This window comes from Stegodyphus dumicola, chromosome 7, assembly GCF_044657685.1.
Source record: "Stegodyphus dumicola isolate Sdum_Otavi_A_Nest chromosome 7, ASM4465768v1".
Taxonomy (NCBI): Eukaryota; Metazoa; Arthropoda; class Arachnida; order Araneae; family Eresidae; genus Stegodyphus; species Stegodyphus dumicola.
Window position 1 is genome coordinate 51,795,928 of NC_140774.1, and position 12,606 is coordinate 51,808,533.

The window sequence follows — 12,606 nt, forward strand, 5'->3', positions numbered from 1 at the left end:
TGTTTTTGCACATTGAATTATTTTATAACAATAATGTTCCATTAGATTTCATACAAAAATTACACTTCCAACTCATACCATAATGCATATATTTTCCTGTGACAAAATGTAATAATTCAAAACCCAATTAGGGAAGCGCTTATAAGGATGTAAGGAATTTTGTATATATTAGTTGATATAAGCTTTCATGGTGTCTGCTGAAGTAAGTGCAGGAACCAGACAGGAAAAAGGTTAAAAGAATCCTTTATTAGATTCTTCAAAATTCACAATGCATCAACTTGACGCTTCAAACTGCACCTCACTTGGGCAGTAACTCCACTAACAAGAACTAAACTTAAAATTCAAAGATATTAACAAACCCGTAGAGTCTTTCCCAGGGCTCTGATAATCCTGTTACCTAAAACCGCATCAAAGTCTAGTGGCAGTAAAGTAACAGGAGTTGCGCCACTTTAACAAGCAATAAATACAGAATCAGAAGCTCATGCTACAAAGGTACAGTGCTTGCCCACTCTTTTATAAAGCTTAGTTGTTACGAATCTTTGTGTCTTTAAAGTGCAAAACTACTAGTTCTGTAAAAACAAAAAGATGGCTTAGCATTCTTTCTTACCTTTTGACTATAGTAATCACCCACTCAAAGTGAAAGTTTAATATATATATAATTTATTTACTAAAGAAATATTGATTATATTATCGTCTAATATAAATTTAGTAGAAGAATCAAAAAAGAGGGAACACATATGTAGGAAGTTTAACTCCGAAAATTGTTAGGCGATAATATAATCAACATTCCTTTAGTACATAAATTATTATTATCTTACTTTGCAGCTGTTGCGCAAGTATTAGAAAAACTTGTTTTCAAACTAAGTGAATTTTAGATCATTCAACATTTAATATATATATAAGTTTAATATGTATACTAAACTTTTCAATATATATATATACAATATTACTATTAAATTGTCACATAGCATGTATTACATATACACATTGTTTTGTTTTACTTTTAATTAAATAAATGCTCTTAAAGACTGATGGTATTTCAGTAAGCATCCAATACTTCTTTATATATTACTGCTACTTTCTCCACAGTTTATCAGCATATTATACTTGAAATAACAGTGTTGTATACATTAGATAAATAAATACTGCACCCAATATTACTGTGTTGCATTAATTAATCTAGCAAGTTTAATTGTGGATGTAAAGAACTAGAAATAAAATAAAAAATTAATTTCACCAGATAAATTGCAAATCTGGTGAAATATATATATATATTCAAAATAAAGTAATTAAAAGAAAATTAAAAAGCCTATGACTTGCGCTAAAGCTGCAAAGTAATAAACCAATAATTCATAATAAGAAAACTTTCCATATACCATCTCCAAGAAACACAGGTTAAAAACCCTGAATGAATGGAAAAAAAAATATTAGAAATTAAATTAGTATTTTAAACAGTAATTTCAATCTCCTTATTTCTTGTGATTTTGAATTAATTTTTAATACTCTAATGTTTACTTCTGTTTTTGAGTTTGAAAATGAGAACATAGGGGATACGTCTTCTAAAGTAAGCATCTCGTTCAGATTGTGTTCTTCATGAGAAACTTTAATTTTACGATTTTTTACTATTTTGTTTTACAGGATTCTTTTGGCTGAAATGGACTACTGTCTTTATTTGGATTGAGTATTAATTGTGACTTATGTTTTGGATCTAGAAAATAATTTGATGCTTACTTGGAAGTAAGATGAAACACTCTCTTTAATTTAGTTATTGTTAATTGACGGTAGTTTGGTTTATACCCTTGATAAGTCGATTAATCTGTGATCAATTACAATAGCTACTTTTTCAATACTTAAAATTTACTATTGGTATTTTTGCGATTAAAGATTTTGCTTAGCAGATTTTTTTTAAACAAGGAGATTGAAATTACTGTTTAAAATACTAATTTAATTTCTAGTAAAAAAAAAATGGTTTTCAACTTGTGTTCCTTGGAGATGGTATACAGAAAGTTTTCTTACTATTATGAATTATATATATATATATTGCTGATATATCAATTAAATTTAATTTCAAATCAAACTGTAAAGATCAGAGCTAGAATCAGAAATCATACATATCTTTTGGAAGACTTGTCATTTTCCTACTGTAAAATTAAATGAAATATTTGGAAATCACTTACAGAGTGCTTAAAAAGAGTTGTAATCACTTTATTTACGTTTTTGCCATTACATTCCCATGCTAAGCTGGCATACTTTCTAGTTAGTATATTAACAGCATCTCTATGTAAGTGTGTCTATCATTATGCCAAAACATTCATAATTATTGCAGAATTAGCAAAAAAGGCCACCTTTCAGTATTACTTATTAATTAATTTCTTGTAACTAATTACCTATCAAGCAAACTCAACAATTAAAAGCAGCCACCCCGATATTCATGAAATTCTTTTAAAAATATCAATTAACTGACATTATAATGCCTTATTCCCCCTTCAAATAAATCTGCTTTGCAGTTTTATGTAATAACATTTGTGATTTTTCTTTTTCTTTCTTTCTTTCTTTTTTTTTTTTTTTTTTTTAACATTTCAATTACAGCACTAGATCTTTTCCTTTCAAGCTATATTTAACATTTGCTAAAGAAGAAAAAGTTCCAGAGTTAATTTGGGGGAATAAGGAAGAAGAACAAAAATCATGTCAAATAATGCTATAAACTGCTGCATAGCAAACACATTCATGCCATAAACTTATCAGCAATATTCTTATGTTCAGTTCATCCAATTAATTCCCTAATCTGTGTCATGACATTATCCAGAACTCATAGGTACTAAAAATCTTCTGCCTATAATCAAATAAGATGTTTTTATATAAGATATGAAAAATTTTTTCTGAGGTTTTCCCAGCTAAAGCCTGGAACAATCATTATCTGCAATCAATGTATGATTATTTCTGAAATGAAATAGTTAAATAACAGGCAAACTTCAGGTTCCCTTTTAATAAGTTTGAAACAAAATTCAATACACATACACTGTTCTTCCAAATCAATAATTTTCACATTTGATAAATCACAAACAGTCTTAACAGGTAGTGCAAACTTCAGGTTCACTTTTAATAAGTTTGAAACAAAATTCAATACACATACACTGTTCTTTCAAATCAATAATTTTCATATTTGATAAATCACAGTCTTAACAGGTAGTTGGAGGTTTCTTTTTCATTCTTTTTTTTTTTTCCCCGTTTCCTTTTCTTTTTTTTAACTTGTTAATTTTTGGATAGCACCCCCCCCAGAACAATTACAAATTTTGGAATTTCATAAAGTAATACTAAATGCAAATGCAAAATTCTCAAAGAGTTACATATTTTTATATTTGCAAACAATTATAAAACTATAAATTTTTATGACTTATGGTTCTTGGAAAAAAACTCTAAAAGATTTTACAATATGACACTTAGTTTTGCATGTTTTGTTTTTAAAAATGTTTCAAACAAGGTGAATGATGAAAATGCATGAGAAAACACACATAAAAAATGTATAAAATAAGAAATCAATAGAAGTTAAAAAAACATACATACAAAAATAAAAAGTCAAATTTTCTAGAACTTAATAAAAGTTGTAGTTTACCAGCTTTCAGCTGAGAAGCAAAAGAAAACATTCTTGGATATTTTGGATTCAGTTCTTCATCTAATTTGCACAAAATCAAAACTTGTGGTCTCCAGTTCTTTGTATGCGGAGGTCCTTCTTCTAATCTCAGTAAACTGTAACGAGCAGCTGATAGAGCTAGACCTCTTATACCATCTCCCCATTCTTTTTCAGCACTGAAAAATCAACATATTTTAATGACCCATAATTAACACTTAATTTTCTATGAATCCACTAATTACAAACAAAGACATTAATTTTAGAAGTAAATTTGATTTTTTGGTTATATAGATATTAACAAGGCTTTAACTGCAGTTAGCAGATATTTAGAACTTTCATAATAAATCAAAATATTGCAGTAATTCAGCAGAAGCTAATAAGTATACAGGCTCTACTTTAGAAACCACTTATCTGCTTGCTTGGATCATAATTCCCATTATTAACATATCGAAATTAAACAAAAGACACATAACATATGATGGTCTCTTAAATTATAACATAATATTTACTAATTAAATCTCCAAAAGACTACTATTATATCTCAAAGAAGGCATATGGTTTCACTTAAAATACAAAATCCTGCCTAACAAAATAAAATCTGTATACAAAATCATGCCTTGAAAATTGATCAACATGAATGGAAAGAATATAGAACCAGTCGTTTGCTAGTGTTGCAATACAAAACATAAGACATTTAATTTATCATCCCCATGCATAATTTTGAAGCAGCTGCCTTTCATATAGAAAGACTGGGTAACTTAGATATACAGGTTTCCATAATAATCCACAAATGTTTTCTTTTTCACTATGATCTTGGAAGTATAAGGTAATGCATTTATTTACACAATTATACAATTAAGAAATCTCTTTTGGACTAAGGTTTCAAAAACAATGTTCTGGTGACAATTTTTTTAAAAGCATATACAAAAGGAGAAAAATCATGTTAACAGAAATCAGAAAATAATAATAAAATTTACTTCCATAAACCTTCAAATATGGCTTACAGCTATTCATGGTTCGTACACATTTCTGCACATGGAAATTAAGCACTTTTAACCCTTTCAGGACAGGCACATTCCCTAAGAACGTCTCTTACAGCCGGGCGGCCCATCCGCGCATCAGTAAAAATCGCATTCAGAGGACGGGTGATGCGTATACGCATTTTAAGGTGGAACGTTTTTCTGAAGGCCACTAGATGGCATCCTGTGTCCATTACTTTTGAAATAAACACAGTTTTAGGTTCCTGACCTTGAGTTTGATATATTCTACTTGACTTTGGTATTTTACTCATCAGCTGTTCGAGGGGGGGAGGGAAAGCGTAAACAGAGGTGGGCTCTTTATATCGCTGCGTGCTAATGAAAACATTCTCATATCTGATTTATATCAAATTCCCTCTTTTTATTCTATTTCTCCCCCCTCTACTATCTACGGTCATTTAGGGTTACTGTGCAGAGTTCTTTTACGTTTTACATTGCCTTCAGATATATTTCCGTTCCTTCTTTTTTTATTTAGGAAAGCCTCACCTCCAGTCTATTATGGCGGGAAGGCGCTATTTATCAGAGAAAGAATACCCTAGTATGGTTAGTGAACCATTTACTAATGCAAATGAGAGTGCTGATTCATTTTCTACAGAGTTAAAAAGTGATACTTTTTCTAAGAGTTACAAAGTGATACTTCTCTGTGCTTCGAAATTTAGCACACTCGTTTTCATTTTAAATTGTGTTACTTCTTACTGTAAATAGTCTTTATTGTGTTCTTTTTATTAATTTTAAACTTTATTGATGGATTTTATCAATTAAAACTTTGGAATAATTTGAATAGCGCTTCCGAAAATTACTTTAGAAGATAAGCAATTTTTTAAGTATATTTTCATGTAAAATAAAGAAAAAAATGTTTTAAGGGCTAATTTTAACATATATAAGAGCTCAAGTAATAATCTAAAATGATAACAAAAATTACGATGCTAGAAGCGAAACTTTTGTTTTTCTGATTTTTGTTATAAAATTAGGCTTAGCGATGCCAAACCTCCGTCCTGTACGGTAACTGCCTTTGATTCTCTTCCGTCCCGCACGAGCATCTTAAACAAAGGTGCGCCGTTGCGAAAAGGTTAAGGACCATTGAAAAAAAATTAAGGACCTATGAGCAAATGGGAACTGAATAAATTCAATTCAAAACATTATTCTATGCCTGAATTTCACTTTTGTAATACCATCCTAAAAATAAAATAGATCCCTAAGTAGTATGCATTATTACTACACATGAATTAACCAACATAATTATTAATAAGTTTGACAATAAAATAAACTACATACAGTTTATCAAGTTGCATTAAATATTTTCGATTTATAATAGTTGGATATATTTGAAAGAAGATAAGTGACATTTACGTTTTACTAATAGTTAGCTTTATGTTGATTTTTTTTTTTTTTTTTAAATTTTTTTTGTCTCATTTTGTCACATACTTGGTCAGTCTAGAGGTTTAGTAAATAGCAGGGAGATTTTATGTCAAACGGCATAAGTTCAAATGAGAAGTAAGATCATAATCAGCATGATTCATAACAACTGACTGAATGTTGTCCCTCTGCTGCTTGTCTAGAAAGAGACCTGCTGATTGGAACAAACCTGAAAAGCCTAATGAAGGCACGGTTGGCAACATTACATTTTTGTGTTTTATCTTGTGACCACAGCGAGTATTAATGAAAGGCAATAACTCGCTTTAATATGTAGAGATAATTTTTAAGGGCAAGTAGTTAGTTATAAATAATTAAATTAGGTAACTAGATAATCTTAGTCATTATGGATTTACATGGCCACTATTAAATTTTATTTGTTAACATAGTCAGGCTCTGATTAATGCAGTTAATGTCATAGCTTTGTGTAGAGTTCCAGGGGTTGTAACTCAGTTAATATACTTTAAGGTTCCAATAAGCCATTAAAGCACCAGAGGTGGTAAGTTGTTTTGTATATATTATTCTAAGTCTCAGTAGATGCAAAAAATAAGTTTTAATTGAATTTTTACATTTTTGTGTTTTATCTTGTGACCACAGCGAGTATAAATGAAAGGCAATAACTCGCTTTAATATGTAGAGATAATTTTTAAGGACAAGTAGTTAGTTATAAATAATTAAATTGGGTAACTAGATAATCTTAGTCATTATGGATTTACATGGCCACTATTAAATTTTATTTTTTAACAATATTTGTTAAAAAAAAGGCCCTATTAAAATCAAAATCTAATAAAATTTTGCAGTTTAAAATACATGTAATTTATGACATTGATTCTTAAACTATATTAGAATAATTACACATTAAAAGCTACAAATCATTTATGCTTTGTAACAACACTCAACAAAATATTTATCCGTCATTTTAATTTGAAGCCTATAAGGTGTTTCTCCCACCTTCTTGGCGAGCCTTCATGTAGTAGTTTGCATATTGAGCCGATATTCCAGAGGTCCGCAAATCGAATTCCGGCGAAGGCGTTGTTAATTTTTCATCTTTCATGCTTTCAAAAATACCTAATGTCTGTACAGTGGCACTCGAACTAAAAGGGTGTTGGATGACGGTTTTCCAAACCCAGGATTTGGCGATTGGGTCCCCTAAAAACCCCAGTCGCCCTTTAAAAGGGGAAGTATATAAGGTATTTCTCACATCTTCTTGGTGCAGTGGTTTGCACACTGGGCCAATATTACAGGGGTCTGCAGTTCGATTCCCGGCGAAGGTGTTAATTTTTTATCTTTCCTGCTTTCAAAAATAACTAATGTTTCTACAAGCCTTCGCAAACATTTTGGCTAGTTTATATCAATTTAGTTCTCTTCAAGCATCCTTTCTGACAATAATTAGAAATTTGTCTCAATATGCAAACTAATGTTCTAGCTAGTTTCTGTGTGCTTTATCTCCTAGCTTGTCAAGCTCTCCAAAATGTACCTATGAGGGTTTACTTGATCTGGTAAAAGTTAAATAGTCCCAAACCCCCCGATAGACGTGAAGCAAATTATCATTATGGCTGAAAGTAACTACAATATCAGACAAAGGTTTAAAAATCATAAGTTTTCAATTTCTTTTTTAATAAAAAAAATCCCTTTCTATAATGTCTGCCCATGTGATAAGATTAGAAGCATTTTTGATATTTTCCATGCTTGAGTCTAATGAAAAGTAGAGAAAATAAAGGGAAGATAAACAGGTAAGATTCTAATATCAGAAGTAAAACATTCAAATATTGTTTCCATTATTCTTCCAGACGTTCTCCAAAAAGTAAGAAATTCATTGCAAACTTTCTGTAAAATACATCCATTATGTGTTGATAACATGGAGACATTTTTTATTTTGTTACATATTTCTTGAATCTTCTAGAATCGTGGATCTATAAAATCTTGCCTTCAAATCCTTCTAAACCTTTTAAGCTGCAATGTCTAAAATACTAAAGAAAAATTATCCCAACCAATTCTGTAACAGCAAAAAGCCAGAAATATTTTGGGGAAAGGAAAAAAAAAAAAAAAAAAAAAAAGAGAAGGAAAAAGTGTAAAATTAATTTTATACAGAAAACTGATGCATATTCTGAGAATTTCGAATAATCTGAGAGAATTACATGGGTAAAATGCTTACTATGAAAAAATTAAAAAGAAGACATTTTTAATTAATTACATAACTAATTTTGCTTTTATTAAGAGCTATTTCGTAAATTATGCTTTATAGCATTATACCTTGTTTATTTTTCAGATTAAAAATATTGTATAATAAGTTGCTAAAATGAAACTTTATAATATGACAGCGAAAAAAATGCTTTTTTAATGTTATTTTTTAAATATAATTCTAATATATTACCATTATTTTAATTAAATTTATCAATGTTATGATGCTTTAAAAAAAAAAAAAAAATCGCCGAAAAATTCTCAGATCTTGGAATTAAAAATTTTCTATAGAAACTGATCTTAAAATCACCAAAATGTTGACAAGTCATCAAATTTATAATCGTTTAATAAAAGAATTCACAACTCCAAAAGCGAAAAATTGTTTAAGAGCTCTTTATTAGAAAAAATGAATTTCAAAATGCTTATGTTTCACTTCTTGCTTAGAAACTCGAGTATCCCATCATTTATATTAGAAATAGAAACAAATTATAACCCATGAAACCATTCAAAAGATAACCATAAACATCAGTGAATTGTAAAAAATATTCCTCCAAAATGCTAATTCACACTTAAAATGGCAGTCGTAAAAACAGAGAGAAATTTCAGATGATTAAAATTAAGAACCTTCTGCTGATTTTGATCAAAATTAAGGACTTTTAAGGACCAAAAATTGATTCAAAAAAATTTAAGGACTTTTAAGGACTCTTAAGGACTGTACAAATCCTGCTATTGCCATCACTTGACACAATTTGTAACTAGAAGAGAAGCATGCTAATGTAGAACTTAATATTGGCAAAAATGCAACCTTAGATTAGTATAAATATATTATTGGGGGGGGGGAGGGTAGCAAATTCAAAAAGCCTAATTTTATTATTATTATTTTTGGCTCCTTAAGAAGAACCTATGCCTAACCTCAAAACACTGATGCAGCTGTCACTATACTGCAAAAACGGTTAAAGTTGCTAAAAAGTTGAAACCTGGGAAAAGCCAGTCTATGTGCCAAATATGGCCATTTAATTGTTTAATCCAGCCCATTATCAAATCCTGCACAATGGCATTTCAATCTCTTTCTTACCCAATTCTGAATGACATATTTATGTGAAAGAACCAGGGTTGCCACTCAAACAGGAGAATGAAATTCCCTGAATTTTCCAGGAGTGTTTCAGGAAAAATTTCTGTCTAGCTGCACAGCATGTGTTGGCTGTGCTGGGAATAAATTATTTATGGTACTACTTGGAAAACACAAAAATTTGCTAGTTAGTTACGACTTTGATAATTTGATTAAAAAAAAAACCCTCAATTTTTTAATCTTCAAAACATTACCATTATAACTATAATAGGAGTTGTTCTTTTCAGTAAAATTAAGTTTTTGCCAAACTAAGGAAACCTGCTATACAGTATTTACACTGGTCATCAAAATTCAAGAATAATAACAGAAATAAAATGTAACTGATACTTAATGAAAAATTATTAACATAAATTTATGCAACAGCATTAGTTATCCCAACCAATTCTGTAATAGCAAAAAGCCAGAAATATTTTTGGGGGAAAAAAAAAAAAAAAAAAAAAGAAAGAAATAAAAGTGTAAAATTAATTTTAATTTTATACAGAAAACTGATGCATATTCTGAGAATTTCGAATAATCTGAGAGAATTACATGGGTAAAATGCTTACTATGAAAAAATTAAAAAGAAGACATTTTTAATTAATTACATAACTAATTTTGCTTTTACTAAGAGCTATTTCGTAAATTATGCTTTATAGCATTATACCTTGTTTATTTTTCAGATTAAAAATATTGTATAATAAGTTGCTAAAATGAAACTTTATAATATGACAGTAAATTACTATGCTTGGCAGTTGATTATTCACAAAACATTGAAATTAAAACAAAATTTATGGAAACAGCAAAATGATGGAAAAATTAAGTCACCTCTTGTGAAAAACTTTTCTTTAACCTTTTAACTGTCATGCCCGAGATTATCTCGGGCACAGCACTGGTGTTCGAAAATGTCATGCCCGAGTATCTCTCGGGGTAATTTTTTTGAGTGCATCGTGTTGTTATACCCGAATATATATCGGGAGACTTTTATTTCAGCTTCATCTCTTTGTCTAACCCGACTGTATCCCGGGGAAAGTTAATGTGCGCTCAATTCAATAGATGACAGCACTTAACTGAAGATTTCAAAGGTTAGAGGTTTAAGTGCTTTGGTTTAAAGTGCATGGGATCTTTTTGTTGTAAAATGGCATCTTCTTTTTTGAAATGTTATATAGATTTAGATTCTTCAACCCAAGATGAAGGATGTGTATTTGATGAGCAGTATTTATGATACTTCCATGGTCAGCCTCAAAAATAAAAAACAAATAAAAAATGAAGATATACTCAAGCCGAAGATTGTTTCTGACTACAGTCTAACTATGGGTGGTGTAGATCGCTGTGATTAGGAAATATCCTTTCATCCAACAATCCGAAAACGTCAGAAAGAATATTATAAAAAGATATTTTTACATTTACTAGATAAGGTACTTTGGTGGAACTCATATTTGCTCTATAAAAATGTAGTTGAGAAACGTATTACATTTTTAAAATTTCGAATCCAAGTTGTAGAAGAGCTTTTACATAAATATGATGATGCAGCTTCTGGACTAAAGAATGTTGGCAGACCACCTACAATAGAAAAACCTGCCCGTCTTACTGAACGACATTTTATTTCCCATATTCCTCCTACTCCTGTGAAACGTGAGTCTACAAGACAGTGCAAAGTGTGTTGTTCGAAAAAGGGTAAAAATGGGAAAAAGATAAGGAAGGAAACACGATTCTGGTGTAGTGATTGTGGAGTTGGTTTGTGCTTGGAAAAGTGTTTCCAGTTGTACCACACAAGACTGAATTACTAAACTACTAATAGGTATTCACTTTTATTTTATTTATTTATTTATTTATTTTTTAGAAAAAATATATATTTTTTTTCATTTAAAAAAATAATGCTCCACTAGAAGCGAATTTTACAACTGCCATGTTGAGTGGCCGCCGCCTCAAGCAAATATGCAGTGGCTACAAAACTTTAAAAATTTTACCCATGTACATCAAAATATCAATTTTTAACTACATAAGTATATTTTATTTTGTACTAAACATTTGATTTTTCCAATAAAAAATTTTGACATTTTGTGTACCCAAATCATAAAAATAACTTGACAGTTAAAGGGTTAATATGGTGTATGGTCACCTCAGACAAATATGCATACTGTAATATTACGTAAATATGCATCTTGATCTCATAGATTTTAGCAATGTCTTGATCAAGTCTCGTGGAACTGCACACCACTCCTCTCGTTCCTCCCGCCCAGTCCCTGGAGGGTCTGAGGGGGAGGAATTTGGTACTCTAAGGCATCCCACAAATGCACAATTGGGTTCAAGTCAGATTAGTAAGGTGCCCAATCCATTTGGCTGATATCTTCTGTTTGCAAATATTCTGACACTACATATGCTCGATGAGGCCGAGAATTGATATGACATTTTGAGGGATATTAAAATCTTGGCTGACATCCATTTATTTGTGTTTGACCTCTCTTGACTCTATCAATTGTCGTTGTTGTAGTTGTCTTGTCCATGTACTTCCTGAAAGAATGGTTGCCATAGCCTCAAGAAGGTTGGACTTCAACCTCAATTTTGAGGGAGTGCATTCCAGTAGGTGGTTCAAGGGTCTCCCACCCCTCTTCCCTACCATCAAACACAAGAGAGCACTTTTGGCTCACCATATATTTAGAGTGCCCCTATGTCGCAAAGACACTATACATTTTCAAACATCCATGCCATTTTCTGAGATTCGAACCCGGCCCTTTCGGTACCACAGTAGGCTCCACAGTACTCTACCAATTATTTGCCACTTTTGACCTTTATTTAAATGCCTTTGAGCCATAACTACTGAATATTGATTTCTCTCAGAAACCACACTCACTTTAAACCAAGCTACAAACGTTTTGATACCATGCTACAGACAGGAAATCCAACATGAATACGTTGTGCACTACTTTGTAAGTCACTGAATTAGTGTATTTTCTGTGCTAATGTATGTGCAGAAGTGCAATTTTGTGTTCAATTGTATTTAATTAACATAAATAATTACAGCATTGGACATTAGTTGCAACATTAACTTTGTGAGCATATTTTTTCTCATTATCCTTTAATTTTGATGATCAGTGTACATACTAAACAACATTCTCATCAGCAATCAGTTGCATCACAAAATTAGTTAAGTCCAAATAAGTTTCCTTTTTAACTACATGTTATATAATACCAGAAGTGATTGTTAGTGCATCTGAAATGCATGCAGTCACTGACAC

General features: G+C 30.6%; 1 protein-coding gene across 3 annotated transcripts in view; it reads right to left on the bottom strand.

Moving 5' to 3' along the window:
- LOC118195043 (solute carrier family 12 member 4-like) overlaps nt 1–12,606 on the bottom strand; it is a 189,459-nt gene that overhangs the window by 50,939 nt on the left and 125,914 nt on the right. For all 3 annotated transcript variants that reach the window (XR_015042001.1, XM_085820197.1, XM_085820196.1), the window contains exon 16: nt 3,614–3,807. Coding sequence is in view for 2 of the 3 variants with exons in the window: in XM_085820197.1 (XP_085676323.1) it covers nt 3,614–3,807 (194 nt within the window). In the remaining variant the exon portion in view is untranslated. The remainder of the gene's footprint in view (nt 1–3,613; nt 3,808–12,606) is intronic.